Here is a 14,351-nt window from a genome sequence, read left to right as displayed (position 1 = left end):
TGGGAGGTGGCAAATGTTCTTCCCATGAACCACCACGGCAAATGTGTTACATTATAATCAGAAACGAAGAGTCGAAGCGAGAAGGATAAGTGGGTCAAAATCGGTAGCAGGTGGCGATTTTTTTTGTTTTTTTCGCTCACTATGCGAGGGGGTTTTGTTTGGAGGTCAATGAGAGAATGTCGAATGTAGTTAACAAAACATTGAAATTATTATTTGCTACGTGTGATTTAGTTGATGATCGAATAGAAATGTCGTAATGACTAGGTTATTACCAGTTTATTGATATAAGTAGGACACGTGATATCCCGGAAACTTTGAGAAAAAAAACATTTATATCGGAGATGTGCTTGGTCGTCAATAGTTACCAAAGTCATAAACCTAGCCTATTTCTACAATTTCTCTTCTTAACATGTGATTTGAAACTTAACCCTAACCACACTGCTAACCCTACGCCTAACCTTAAATGAAGACCAAAAAGCACATTTTATGATAGCAAATTTGGACTTTGTGGTATCTGGTGGAAAACGTTGTGCCTGTTGGTCACTCGAGTATCTGCCCTCTCATTGGCTAGAATGGTCCCACCTGATCTTGCTTACCCCAGACTGCCTTACATTTTTCTAGAAAATGGGCTCGTTTGAGTGGTAAGGTGAAAGCAACCGACTGTAGACGAAAGTCGAAGAGGGAAGTTGGGGGAGGTGTATCTGCGACAGCCAAAAGTCGGACACTGATGAAGTTTCCAACTCCGATATCACACACACATAAATTGAACATGTATGTGTATACATTGTACAATCAATTGGTGAGAGAGCCTCAAATATCACGTTCATAAATGTTTACATTTCCACTGTATACACGATTTGCGTGAATTGCGGCAAAGTTGGTTTCTATTTCAGTCATGTCTTTGGTCACGTCTTTGTTTGTGGGTCAAACAAAAACACCCTAAATGATTGGTTGACAATAGAGTCTCCCGCAATGCAGGCGATGGCTGCAGCATGACGTTGATGAAGAGCAACTGCAGAAACTTGCAGTCGACTGCAGTCAAAACTTCATTACTTTTGATGACATGGTTTTTGTAAAGTTCATGCAGTCGACATGTAGGCACAAGTCGGACCATTTTAATCTTCATAATGCAAGTCGGACCATTTTAATCTTCATAATGCAACACACTTTGAAAGGTGGTGACCAACGATGGTCACAGACTTAACAAAACTGATCCACTCGACTGTGGCCATTTATTTTCATTGTTAGAGCACAATTAGTGTTTATTTTATTTAACCTATGTTTAACTAGGCAAGTCAGTTAGGAACAAATTGTTATTTACAATGATGGCCTTCTCTGGCCAAAACCTAACCCAGACGACGCTGTGCCAATGTGCGCTGCCCTAATGGGTATCTGGTCAATATCATGGATAATCTGTGTTATAACTGTTCCCTCATTTCAGAAATGATACATTTGTTTCTTGTGTATTGAAACATTGTAATCTCATAATGTAACATTGTCGTAGGCTACAGTTTATTTGAATCTTCTGTAAAACACACATTGCTAGATTAATACCCCTAATTTTCTCAACGGGCAGTGTACTACTATGGCTGACCATGTAAAGCAACACATTTCACTGCATCTGTTCGGTGTATGTGAAAAATAAAACATTTCATTTTTGGGGGGAGAACTCAGGGTCTCAACTTAATGTTGTGAGTTAAATAGTAGATTACGGCCAGTCTTGAAGTATGCACGAGAGCACCAGCTGTTTTGGATGACTGTGTGATAACGCTGTCGGTAGCTGATGTGAGCAAGACCTTTAAACAGGTCAACATTCACAAAGCTGCGGGGCCAGATGGATTACCAGGACGTGTACTCAAAGCATGCGTGGACAAACTAGCAAGTGTCTTCACTGACATTTTCAACATCTCCCTGACCGAGTCTGTAATACACCATAGTCCCTGTGCCCAAGGAAGTGAAGGTAACCTGCCTAAATGATTACCACCCCGTAGTATTCACATCGGTAGCCATGAAGTGCTTTGAAAGGCTGGTCATGGCTCACATCAACAGCATCCTCCTGGATACCCTAGACCCACTCCAATTCACATACTGCCCCAACAGATCCACAGATGACGCAATCTTAATCGCATTCCACACTGCCCTTTCCCACCTGGACAAAAGGAACACCTATGTGAGAATGCTGTTCATTGACTACAGCTCAGCGTTCAACGCCATAGTGCTCACAAAGCTTATCACTAAGCTAAGGAACCTGGGACTAAACACCTTCCTCTGCAACTGGATCCTGGACTTCCTGACGGGCCGCCCCAAGGTGGTAAGAGTAGGCAACAACATGTCTGCTGCGCTGATCCTCAGCACTGGGGCCCCTCAGGGGTGCGTACTTAGTCCCCTCCTGTACTCCCTGTTCACCCACGACTGGTGGCCAAACACGACTCCAACACCATCATTAAGTTTGCTGACGACACAATAGTGGTAGGCCTGATCACCGCTAACATTGAGACAGCCTATAGGAAGGAGGTCAGAGAACTGTCAGTGTGGTGCCAGGACAACGACCTCTCCCTCAATGGGAGCAAGACAAAGGAGCTGATCGTGGACTACAGGAAAAGGCGGGCCGAACAGGTCCCCATTAACATCGACTTGGCTGTAGTGGAGCTGGTCGAGAGTTTCAGGTTCCTTGGTGTCCACATCACCCACAATCTATCATGGTCCAAACACACCAAGACAGTTGTGAAGAGGGCATGACAAAACATTTTCCCCCTCAGGATACAAAAAAGATTTGGCATGAGTCCCCAGATCCTCAAAAGGTTCTACAGCTGCACCATCGAGAGCATCCTGACCAGTTGCATCACCGCCTGGTATGGCAACTGACCGTAAGGCGCTACAGAGGGTAGTCCGTACGGCCCAGTACATCACTGGGGCCGAGCTTCCTGCAATCTAGGACCATTATAATAGGTAAAATTGTCAGAGACTCCAGTCGCCCAAGTCATAGACTGTTTTCTCTGCTACCGCACGGCAAGCATACCAGAGCGCCAAGTCTAGGACCAAAAGGCTCCTTAACAGCTTCTACCCCCAAGCCAGTAGACTGCTGAACAATTAATCAAATGGCCACTGGACTATTACATTGACCCTCCCAATCCTCCATTTGTTTTGTACACTGCTGCTACTCACTGTTTTTATTATCTATGCATTGTCACTTCACCCCTACCTACATGTACAAATGACCTCTAACCTGTACCCCCGCACACTGACACGGTACCGGTACCCCCTGTATATAAACTCGTTATTTTTATGTTATTGTGTTACTTTTTATCATTTTTTACTTTAGTTTATTTGTTAAATATTTTCTTAACTCTTCATGAACTGCACTGTTGGTTAATAAGGGCTTGTAAGTAAGCATTTCACGGTAAGTTCTCCACTTGTTGTATATAGCGCATGTGACAAATAAAGTTTGATTTGATTTGAATTGAATTACCTGCTGGGATTTGGGTACGCCGAAGTCGAGCAACCGATGAAGAGTTCAGATTTTTTGTGGCCCCCACCCAAATCAAAGTTGCCCATCCCTGATATAAATGGATATGAAACGCATTATGATGTCATAATAATGTAATGATGCTCACAAAATGAACTCATTATGTCATCACACAATTACACTGTAATAATGTCATTATATTGAGATGTCATGATGTCAACCATTTATGGCATTATGTAATCAATATGCAATAATCTATGTTGTCATAAATATGTCTACTGAAAACCTTCCCATTATGTTATCATATTGAACTATTATGAAGTGGAACAATCTATTCACCTTTGTCACACCATTATTAAGCACAACTATCTTAAAGTTAAATCAACTTTGACTCTTTCCCTATTCAATTTTCAGATAAGGGGGACTGATCTCTCACCTTTCATATTGATAGTTGACCATTTAACCCATATATCATCAGTATTTAGAAGATAGTGGTTGATAAAACGTGTATGTACATACAACCTGAGCTTTGTATAACTTCTCACCAGGTCATGAATTGACCTTTATCATGTTTTATTATGAACATGAGTAGAAATATCTTAGAAGGTATCCAGTGTCTTCAGGAAGGTAGCAGTGCACTCAGAGAAATTCAAGTAAACAAAAAAAACAGACAAAAGGAAATGACAGTTTGACCTGATTAAAGGGATAATTCAAGATTTTGTCAATTAGGCCCTTTATCTATTTCCCCAGAGTCAAATTAACTCGTGTATACCATTGCCAAAATACAGAAGTATCCCTTTAAGGATCAAGTGAGATGTTTCTTTTCACCCGGTGAAATAAAATGTGTGATTAGAGTGCTCCATAGATACTTATAGACTTCCTGTCATTGCTTTAATGCTAGTTAGCAACTTCCTTCAAACTGCACGCAGAGATATAAAAATCATATCCACAAGTTCATCTGATTTTGACATCATCCTTTTAGGATGTGTGCCAATTAACTGTCAGTAAACCAACACACACACACAGACACACACTCACACACACCCTAGAACACGTAGGCTCATTCACAGAGTGCACAAGTATATTTTCCAAGCATGGACCTGCGTGAGTATTTTTTCCTCTGCTTCTGTTGTGATGATTACATATAAAACAAAATGCAATAGATTAAACTATAAGGAAATACACATTGATAGGTTTGAGCATAAATCAGTTTAAAAAAGGAAGTTGCTCAGGAGGTGTACATGTTTTATGGTGTGTGGTGAATGAATGCTTGCCTTGCATTACATTGGTCACGCTGAACATGTCATGTGTTTTATCATACCTATTTAAATACTGTTTTTGTTGATATGATTGTCAATGTAAATTCACAGTGAACCACAGAAGGTTATCTCTGTTGAGAGACAGATGGATTCCTGACGTTGTTGACGGAAGTCACTACCAACCAAATTGTGAGAAAGACAGTGGATAGCGATTATTATTAATATAAGTGTGTGTTTTTAATAGAATAGTTTGTTTTCACTTAGATTTTTTTTTCATTGATTTGTGCTCCACCAGTGCAGTCATGATTTACTTATGAAGAACTTATGATAAAATGTCTTAAAATAAACACAATTACTTAATAGTTTATATGTAACGTTCCCTTTCATACAGATTATGTGTGAGTTAAGAGCAATGCTGTTAGTCATAGAGGATTGCATCAGTTTCAAAAGTGTCCCTTTTAGTGTGAAGATATTGTCTGTAACTATAGCATCTCTTCCACCACTTCCTCAGGAAGCAGCACTGTATATAGCAACCACAGCAGATCAATGGGTGCACTTTGCAGTCTGCAAGAGGTGACCGTAATGAGGCACTGCAGCTTATCTCAGAGGAATTCTGTTAGAAATGCCTTTTCTAAATTATAGTACCTACCATATCATATATATGTGTGTGTGTTTGTTAGAGACCTTTTCCTAGAGGAGTTGGCTTTCAACTCAACTGGTCCAGAGTCGTCTCAGAAGAAAGAAAGAGATACAGCCAACACATATGGACAGGTAATGATAAAATCACCTCTAGCAGTTGTTGATAGTCTTTGGTCCAGTTACTTAAACTGGATGTATTTTTTAGCCATATGTGTTAAGTGGCATTTCCTGCAGGTCCCAAAGGTGTGTTCTGTTGGTCTCCATCCAAGGAAAAGAAAGGAGCCAGATAGCACCAATGTATACAGGTCAGCCACTGGTATGTCAGCCCATAGATAGCCATATGTTATGACACTGGGTGAGACCATACAGATAGAGCTAAGACTCAGATTCATAATTACCACAGATTTAAGTAATTGTCCAGTGTCCACTGTATACCAGTGCTCATCTGTGGTTTTCTCTGTGTGTTTGTCAGTGAGTTACCAGCTCCAATGGAGGCTGGTCTGCTGAGCCCTCGCTCTGCTTCCAGAGAGCTGGATTCCATAATGGATGAATTGCTGCTTGATCTGGAGATGGGGGTAAGGAAACATCTATCAGTGAATAAATACACTGTTGCTCAGAGCATGAACAGAGGACGACTGTCTTTCAGTGAAGTTGACCTGATCTGACAGCAGAGGGCAGTGTAAGCAAGCTAAACAAATGTCAGAAGCTTTAGTACTACTAGTGCCACCAACATTCATTTCCTTTTCATTTTTCATTCATGTATATGAATGGATACAAGTCTGTTTTGTGGACACATTGACTTTTCTCATCTTTAGGTGCCAGACACTTCTCCCTCAACCCCACCACCGCTTGTCCATAAGTCAGTCAAGAAGAAACAGATTGGAGAAAAGAAAGAAATGGATGACACACAAGTGAAAGATTAGAGCACAAACAGCCCAAAGACTTCTGATCTGGAGCGCAAGGCGTCAACACACAGAAAAACAGACACCATAGATGACCTTCTGGGAGGCCTGAGCTCTGATATGGAGAAGATGGGTGTACACACCACGGCCAAGGGTCACTGTGCTTCTTGTGGAAAGGTCATTGTGGGAAAGGTAAACAGCTTGAGCTGCCAAAAAAAATTACAAAATCCTGCAAAATAGCAGTATAGGCGAAGATGATCAATCGAAAGTACCATTGCCAGTATGTGAAACAAACCACTGGGCACAAACTGGTTGAATCAACGTTGTTTCCACTTCGTTTCGTTGAAATTATGTTGAACCAACGTGGAATAGACTATGCCAAGTGGGAATATAGTATCACTTTTTCTTTCTATCATTCTGCAGATGATCACAGCCCTGGGCCAGGTGTGGCACCCAGAACACTTTGTGTGTGTGGTGTGTACGGCTGAGCTGGGCACCATTGGCTTCTTTGAGAGGGAGGGGAAGGCCTACTGTGAGAAAGACTACCAGCATCTCTTTTCACCCCGTTGTAGTTACTGCAAGGGCCCCATTCTGAAGGTACAACACCTTCTCTTTGGATTGGACAGTATCACCATTATCTAACACTGCACAAAACCACCTCTCTAGATCCGTTAAGTTGTTGTTGGGTTTACCTCACCGCATGCTGGGCTCTTTGACCTCACTCTCAAAACATCCTGACAGCGATGGACCGCACCTGGCACCCTGAGCACTTCTTCTGTTCCCACTGTGGGGAGCGCTTTGGGCCTGAAGGTGAGGGAGCACACATCTATCTGCCTGACAGATAACACCACAACCACTAAAGTTCCCTACAGGGTAACATAAGTTATAGACCACAGTGTGACAGAGAACACTCTCCTCTCTTTGCGTATGTGTCCTTTGATGTGCCATAGGTTTTCTGGAGAAGGACGGGAAGCCGTACTGCCACAGAGACTTTTACCATCTCTTTGCTCCAAAGTGCTCTGGCTGCGGAGAGCCTGTGAAAGAGAACTTCCTGACGGCAGCCAACGGCACCTGGCATCCCAACTGCTTCGTCTGCTCACTGAGTCTCTCACCACAGATCACATGGCTTCGTCTTAGAAACTACTGCCATTACTCAAACAATACGCTTTGAACAGCCAACAGCCACAATACATCATTGTCCTGACATTACCCATTTACCATAATCGTCCTCAATCTCCAAAAAAAGAGTAGGCCTAATCTATACCAACTAGATAGAAGAAGTTTTCTCTCTCTCTTTCTACTTCTCTCTATCCCTTTCTAACCAGGACTGTCTGAAGTCCTTCAACGATGGTTGTTTCCTGGAGCTGGATGGGGGCTGTGCTCTCTGCACTTCCACTCCCGCCAGGGTACACTGTGTGGGGGCTGTGGAGAGCCCATCTCTGGGTGCTGCATCTCGGCTATGGAGCGCAAGTTCCACCCTGACCACTTTGTGTGTGCTTTCTGTCTGAGGAAACTCAGTCAGGGAGTATTCAAGGAGCAGGCAGGGAAACCCTACTGCTCAGCCTGCCACACCAAACTGTTTGTGTGAGACTGTAATAATACCTGGTTAATATGTAAGGTAATCAATTAACCTGAAAAAAATTCCTACTTACAAAGTATGTTGAAAATCCCACACAAATAATCTAAGCAATATCTGCATAGAAATCTAAAAATAAACGATGAATTGAATCTCTTTGTGTTCCTTGCTGTTTTGCATGTGGATACACACTGTGTACAACACATTAGGAACACTTTCCATGAAATAGAAGGACCAGATGAAAGTGATGATCCCTTATTATTGCCACTTCAATCAGTGTAGATGAAGGGGAGGAGACAGGCCCCTAGAGTCAATTGACTCACATAACATAACATAACATAACATAACATAACATAATTCAAAAATCCCCATCAAAATCCTTCAGTTTAAACTAGAGATATCTTTTACATTGGATGCGTCTCGATCCACCACATACGCAAATGTGGCACTTCCGCATCTGCTGTGAAAGGTGGCTGAGCTAGAGCGGTGTTTGTCTGGAATGAATAGGTGTATCTAAACTTTTGACTGGTACAGTATATATATATATATATATTTCCTGAGCTTTCTTATATAGGACAAACGCTTCAAAACCATGTTTCTTATTATTTATTGTTTGACTGTATTTTATGCCATTTATGAATGTGTTCTTCAATGCATTTCTCTGGGCTATAGTAGTAGGGCCAAATTACATATTTGATCAAATCATCTTTGTTTTTAAAGGGGTCCTCAATTTCTAAATCAAATAGCTGAATGATCCATGGTTTGACCATCTTAAAACAATCCCATATGTCAGTTTAGAACTACCCCCCATTCAAAGGGTGGATGAACTTAAGTGCCTTTGAATGTGGTATGATAGAAGGTGCCAGGTGTCTGTGTGTCAAGAGCTGCAACGCTGCTGAGATTTTCATTCTCAACAGTTTCCCATGTGTATCAAGAATGGTCCACCACCCAAAGGACATTCCGCCAACTCAACACTTTTGTGGGAAGCATTGGAGTCAAAATGGGCCAGCATCCCTGTGGAACGCTTTCGACACCTTGTTGAATCCATGCCCTGACGAATTGGAATGTTCTTAAGGGCAAAAGGGGGTGCAATTCAAAATTAGGAAGGTGTTCCTAATGTTTGGTACACTCAGTGTATAACCATGTATTTGTGACAATGAACAGAAGTGTGGGAACAGAGTGAGATAAATGGTTTAGAATAAGCTTTTACCAAGGAAAAGAGTTGCCATCTGAATACCTCATCGACATCTAGTAACATAACAAACAACCCAATAGAGTACATCATAAAAATACAATTTATAATGTCTGAAACATGACATTAAATGATAAATGTGTGAACTTTGGATCACTTTATCATGTTTGAATTTATTTATTATGATCACAAAACATTTAAAGATGGAGAAAGAATAACAGCAATCAACCGAATCCAGTTGAGTTTTTCCTGGAGGAAGAAAAACCCCATGGGTTTCATAAAGATATCCTCAGGGCTACGGGTTGGCAGACGGGTGATCCATGCTGGTAGAGCTGAATGACTGTAGTTTATTCTCTCTGGTAACAAGTTACATATCTAGCCCTGGACTGAACACTTATCCTGGCATATGGCAGGTTTAGAAGAATTCTCCACACTGACCCTTCTACTGCAGTCCATGAGAGATTGATGAAGGTGATGAAACCAATAGCAAAGGTTCCAGGAGAAGCTTTAACAACAGTGAGCACCCGCATAGTACTTAATTTAAGCTCCACAGCAAGGGTGCAATATGATGTAATATTGAGGCCCTACAAAGTAGGGACTTCTCTGTTGAAGTATAGGACTGCTGGCTGTGTGCAGGCAGTGTGTGAGTGGACATTGAGGAGGGGATAAATCATGTTGTCATCAGCACATTAGATTACAAGTCTGATGGTCTACAACCTTGGATTAATGTGGGCTGCTGTCACAACATACTACTGTGCCTGGCCAAGCCCTCTGCTCTGTTTGCTACTGTAGCTCTCTCTCACATGAGTGCTAAGCTTTGCTTAACACACCATTTCCTGTATAAAAGCTTTTCATAGCTGTAAACTTATTGGTCAGCTTAAATTTAGATTTCAGGGAAAAACCTCTGACATACACGCTGGCACTAATCCTGGCTGTGATTCAAGATGGCGCCGATAGAGATGGTAGCTTCTAGTCCTTAGGAAACTGTGCAGTATTTAATTTTTAATGTATTATTTCTTACATTGTTAACCCAGAAAACCTTAACTGTTATTACAATTAACCGGGAAGAACTATTGGATATCAAAGAGACGTCAATTTACCAGCACAACCAGCACTACATCTAGGAATGCCACTTTCCCAAAGCAGATCCTTCGTCTGAACCTCCCAGGGCACTGATTCCAGAGGCTGACCCAAAACAATGCCTTCGGATGCGCGCGCACCACCCACCGCTTCCAAGTATATTATTTGCTATTATTCGTCCATTCACTAGTTAACAAAGTCGACAAAGTCAGGGCAAGAGTTGCTTTCCAAAGGGATATTCGGGCCGAGGTGTGAACTCCAGTCACATGACTTGGACTCGAGTCCAGACTCGAGTCACAAATATGATGACTTGCAACTCGACTTTGACCTTAACACCAATGACTCGTGACTTGACTTGGACTTGAGCCTTTTGACTTGACCTGACTTGATACCCTCCCCAAGCCCAAATATTAAAAATTGTGCTATTAAAAAAAGTGTGCAGCGCATCAACTCTTCATTTAACAGATTACAGTTTGAATTGGACAGCAGCCAATTAAATTGTGCCATCTGAGAAAAAGTTGTGCATGGCAGTGGAGAGGAACGTCGGGGAGTGAATTCAGATAGAGCCCTTGGAAAGATGATACCCCAAATTATTATTTTCGTATATAAAGAAGACGCTGTATCAACAAAAAACTGATTGCAACTTGCAAAACATGCGGGAAGAAAATTCCAGACGGAGGCGCAACAATTTCCAACTTTGTTTGACATTTGAAGCTGCACAAAGAACGGTAAGGCGTGGCTAATATAGCCGACAGCTATATAATTTATAACTATACTAGTGTAGCATGTAGGCTAACGTAACGTTAAATCAATGAGCCTCCACACAGTCAGTCAGTGCGGGAACGTGATCATTGCACCCAAGATTGAGCTACAACTGGCTAGGCAGTTGGTAACCTAAATCCTGCCTGATGTTACTGCTGTTCCTAAAACCATTGACATACGTTAGCCTACTGTAACCACACAGAGAGAGTGTGTGTGTGTGTTAAGGTTGGGCGATTGTGTACAATCCTACATCGCCCGATTGCGCCCCATAGTGATCATCAATAGTCGATCACTATTGGGGGGAGGGGTCTTTCTCATGGCTAACTACGTATTTCCATGAAAAAATAAAGTTTATTTGGAAAATAATAAACATATAGATATTTTTAAAAGCATTCATGATTTGCGTAAATGTAACATAATAACTATTACTCTTGTTAAAAATATGAAATGGTATTACATTTGGTGAAGATCACATTATGACTTGACTCGAAACTCAAAGTTTAGGACTTGAGACTTGAGACTAGACTTGACGGTCTTGACTTGGGACTTGAGTTGGGACTTGAGTACTAAGACTTGAGACTTACTTGTGACTTGTAAAACAATGACTTTATCCCACCTCTGTATCTGGGATTGTAACATACTCTGTTTCACAGAAACATGGCTAGCTGGGGACATGCTGTCTGAGTCCATACAGCCAACGGAATTTTCAGTGTATCGCGCCAACAGGAATAAACATCTCTCCAGTAAGAAGGGCAGGGGTGTATGTTTCATGACTAATGACTCATGGTGTAATTGTAACAACATACAGGAACTCAAGTCCTATTGTTCACCTGACCTAGAATTCCTCACAATCAAATGCTGACCGTATTATCTCCCAAGAGAACTCTCCTCGGTTATCGTCACAGCCGTGTATATCCCCCCTCAAGCAGATACCAAGACGGCCATCAAGGAACTTCACTGGACTTTATGCAAACTGGAAACCATATATCCTGAGGCTGCATTTATTATAGCTGGGGATTTGAACAAAGCTAATTTGAGAACAAGGCTACCTAAATTCTATCAGCACATCGATTGCTGTACACGAGCGAGTAACATGCTCGACCATTGCTACTCTAACTTCCACAATGCATACAAGGCCCTCCCTCGCCCTCCTTTTGGCAAATCTGACCACGACTCCATCTTGTTTCTCCCCTCCTATAGGTAGAAACCAAAACAGGAAGCACTGGCCTGACCAATCGTATTCCACACTTCAAGATTGCTTCGATCACGTGGACTGGGATATGTTCCGGGAAGCCTCAGATAATAACATTGAAGTATACGCTGACTCGGTGAGCGAGTTTATAAGGAAGTATATAAGAGATGTTGTACCCACTGTGACTATTAAAACCTTCCCTAACCAGAATCCGTTGATTGATGGCAGCATTCACGCAAAACTGAAAGCACGTACCACCGCATTTAATCATGGCAAGGTGACTGGAAATATGGCGGAATACAAACAATGTAGTTATTCCTTCCGTAAGGCAAGCAAACAAGCAAAGTGTCAGTATAGAGACAAAGTGGAGTCACAATTCAACAGCTCAAACACGAGACGTGTGTGGCAGGGCCTACAGACAATCACGGATTACAAAAAGAAAACCATCATGAAGTGCTTTGAGAGACTAGTCAAGGATCATATCACCTCCACCTTACCTGTCACCCTAGACCCACTTCAATTTGCTTACCACCCCAATAGGTCCACAGACAATGCAATCACCATCACACTGCACACTGCCCTATCCCATCTGGACAGGAGGAATACCTATGTAAGAATGCTGTTCATTGACTACAGCTCAGCATTTAACACCGTAGTACCCTCCAAACTCATCATTAAGCTTGAGGCCCTGGGTCTCGACCCAGCCCTGTGCAACTGGGTCCTAGACTTCCTGACTGGCCGCCCCCAGGTGGTGAAGGTAGGAAATAACATCTCCACTCTCCTCAACAATGTGGCCCCACAAGGGTGCGTTCTCAGCCCCTCCATGTTCACCCACGACTGTGTGGCCATGCACGCCTCCAACTCAATCATCAAGTTTGCAGACAACACAACAGGGGTAGGCTTGATTACCAACAATGACAAGACACTCAGAGTGTGGTGTCAGGAAAATAACCACTCACTCAATGTCAGCAAAAAAAAATAGATGATTGTGGACTTCAAGAAAAAGCAAAGGGAGCATCCCCCTATCCACATCGACAGGACAGCAGTGGAGAAGGTGGAAAGTTTTAAGTTCTTCGGTGTACATATCACCGACAAACTGAAATGGTCCACGCACACAGACAGTGTGGTGAAGAAGGCTCAGGAAGCTGAAAAAAATTGGCTTGTCACCGAAAACCCTCACTAACTTTTACAGGTGCACAATTGAGAGCATCCTGTCAGACTGTATCACCGCCTGGTACGTCAACTGCACAGCCCACAACCGCAGGGCTCTCCAGAGGGTGGTACAGTCTGCCCAACACATCACCAGGGGCAAACTAGGACACCTACAACACCCAATGTCACAGGAAGGGCATAAAGATCATCAAGGACAATAACCACCCGAGCCACTGCCTGTTCACCCCGCTTCCATCCAGAAGGTGAGGTCAGGACAGGTGCATCAAAGCTGGGACAGAGAGATTGATAAGCAGCTGCTATCTCAAGGCCATCAGATTGTTAACACTAGCATAGACAGGTGGCTGCCTACCTACAGATAAGATATCATTGGCCACTTTAATAAATGGAACACAAGTCACTTTTATAATGCCACTTTAAGAATGTTTACATGTCTTGCTTTACTCATCTCATATGTATATAATGTATACTGTATCCTTCACTATCTATTCTTTACTATCTATTGCATCTTATCTGCTCTGTCACATCCATATGTTTTATACTTCTATATTCTTATCCCATTCCTTTACTAGATTGTGTGTATTAGTTTAGTTGTGGAATTGTTAGATATTACCTGTTGGATACTGCTGCACTGTCGGATCTAGAAGCATAAGCATTTCGCTACACTCACAATAACGTCTGCTAACCATGTGTATGTGACCAATAACATTTGAATTGATTTGATTTGGCTGTGGTGTCAGGGCTTTTTGACCAGAAAGCAATGAAGAAAGTCTCAAACAACATTAAAACAGAAATGGATTAAGATCTAGATGAAACAGGCCAAGAATACACAAGAACATTTCATACTTGAAGGGGCGTGATCCAACAGAGAGAAAGTGGAGAGGAAAAGGTTCTTGGGCCATAATAAACCGAGCGAACATGAAATGTGAGCGGTGGCTCTTCTAAAAGGCGGTGAATAAAGGGCTGTCTGGGGATGCTGGGGGGTTTGTAACTCAGGTGACATTTACTGCTGTGTAACGAGGTAACAGAGACCCGTGGAGTGCACTGGGGCATGGATACTGAGCTGGGCTGGGGGCTGGGGGGAGAAGGCCATGGTATGAGGACGAGGGCAAT

The 14,351-nt window shown here is 42.4% G+C and overlaps 1 protein-coding gene across 1 annotated transcript; it reads left to right on the top strand.

Annotated features, from left to right (window-relative positions):
• The first annotated feature begins 4,371 nt into the window (after nt 1–4,371).
• Nucleotides 4,372–7,994, top strand: lpxn (leupaxin). Its single transcript, XM_065009039.1, is given in 11 exon segments — nt 4,372–4,570; nt 4,837–4,914; nt 5,408–5,496; nt 5,599–5,669; nt 5,837–5,939; nt 6,180–6,458; nt 6,690–6,859; nt 6,991–7,076; nt 7,217–7,364; nt 7,591–7,637; nt 7,640–7,994. Coding segments are annotated over 11 exon segments (1,296 nt in total). The 5' UTR covers nt 4,372–4,560; the 3' UTR covers nt 7,855–7,994.
• Nucleotides 7,995–14,351: the final 6,357 nt, after the last annotated feature.

This window comes from Oncorhynchus nerka, linkage group LG24 (genome assembly GCF_034236695.1).
Source record: "Oncorhynchus nerka isolate Pitt River linkage group LG24, Oner_Uvic_2.0, whole genome shotgun sequence".
In the NCBI taxonomy this organism is placed as follows: domain Eukaryota; kingdom Metazoa; phylum Chordata; class Actinopteri; order Salmoniformes; family Salmonidae; genus Oncorhynchus; species Oncorhynchus nerka.
This window is presented reverse-complemented; position numbering and strand designations above follow the sequence as displayed.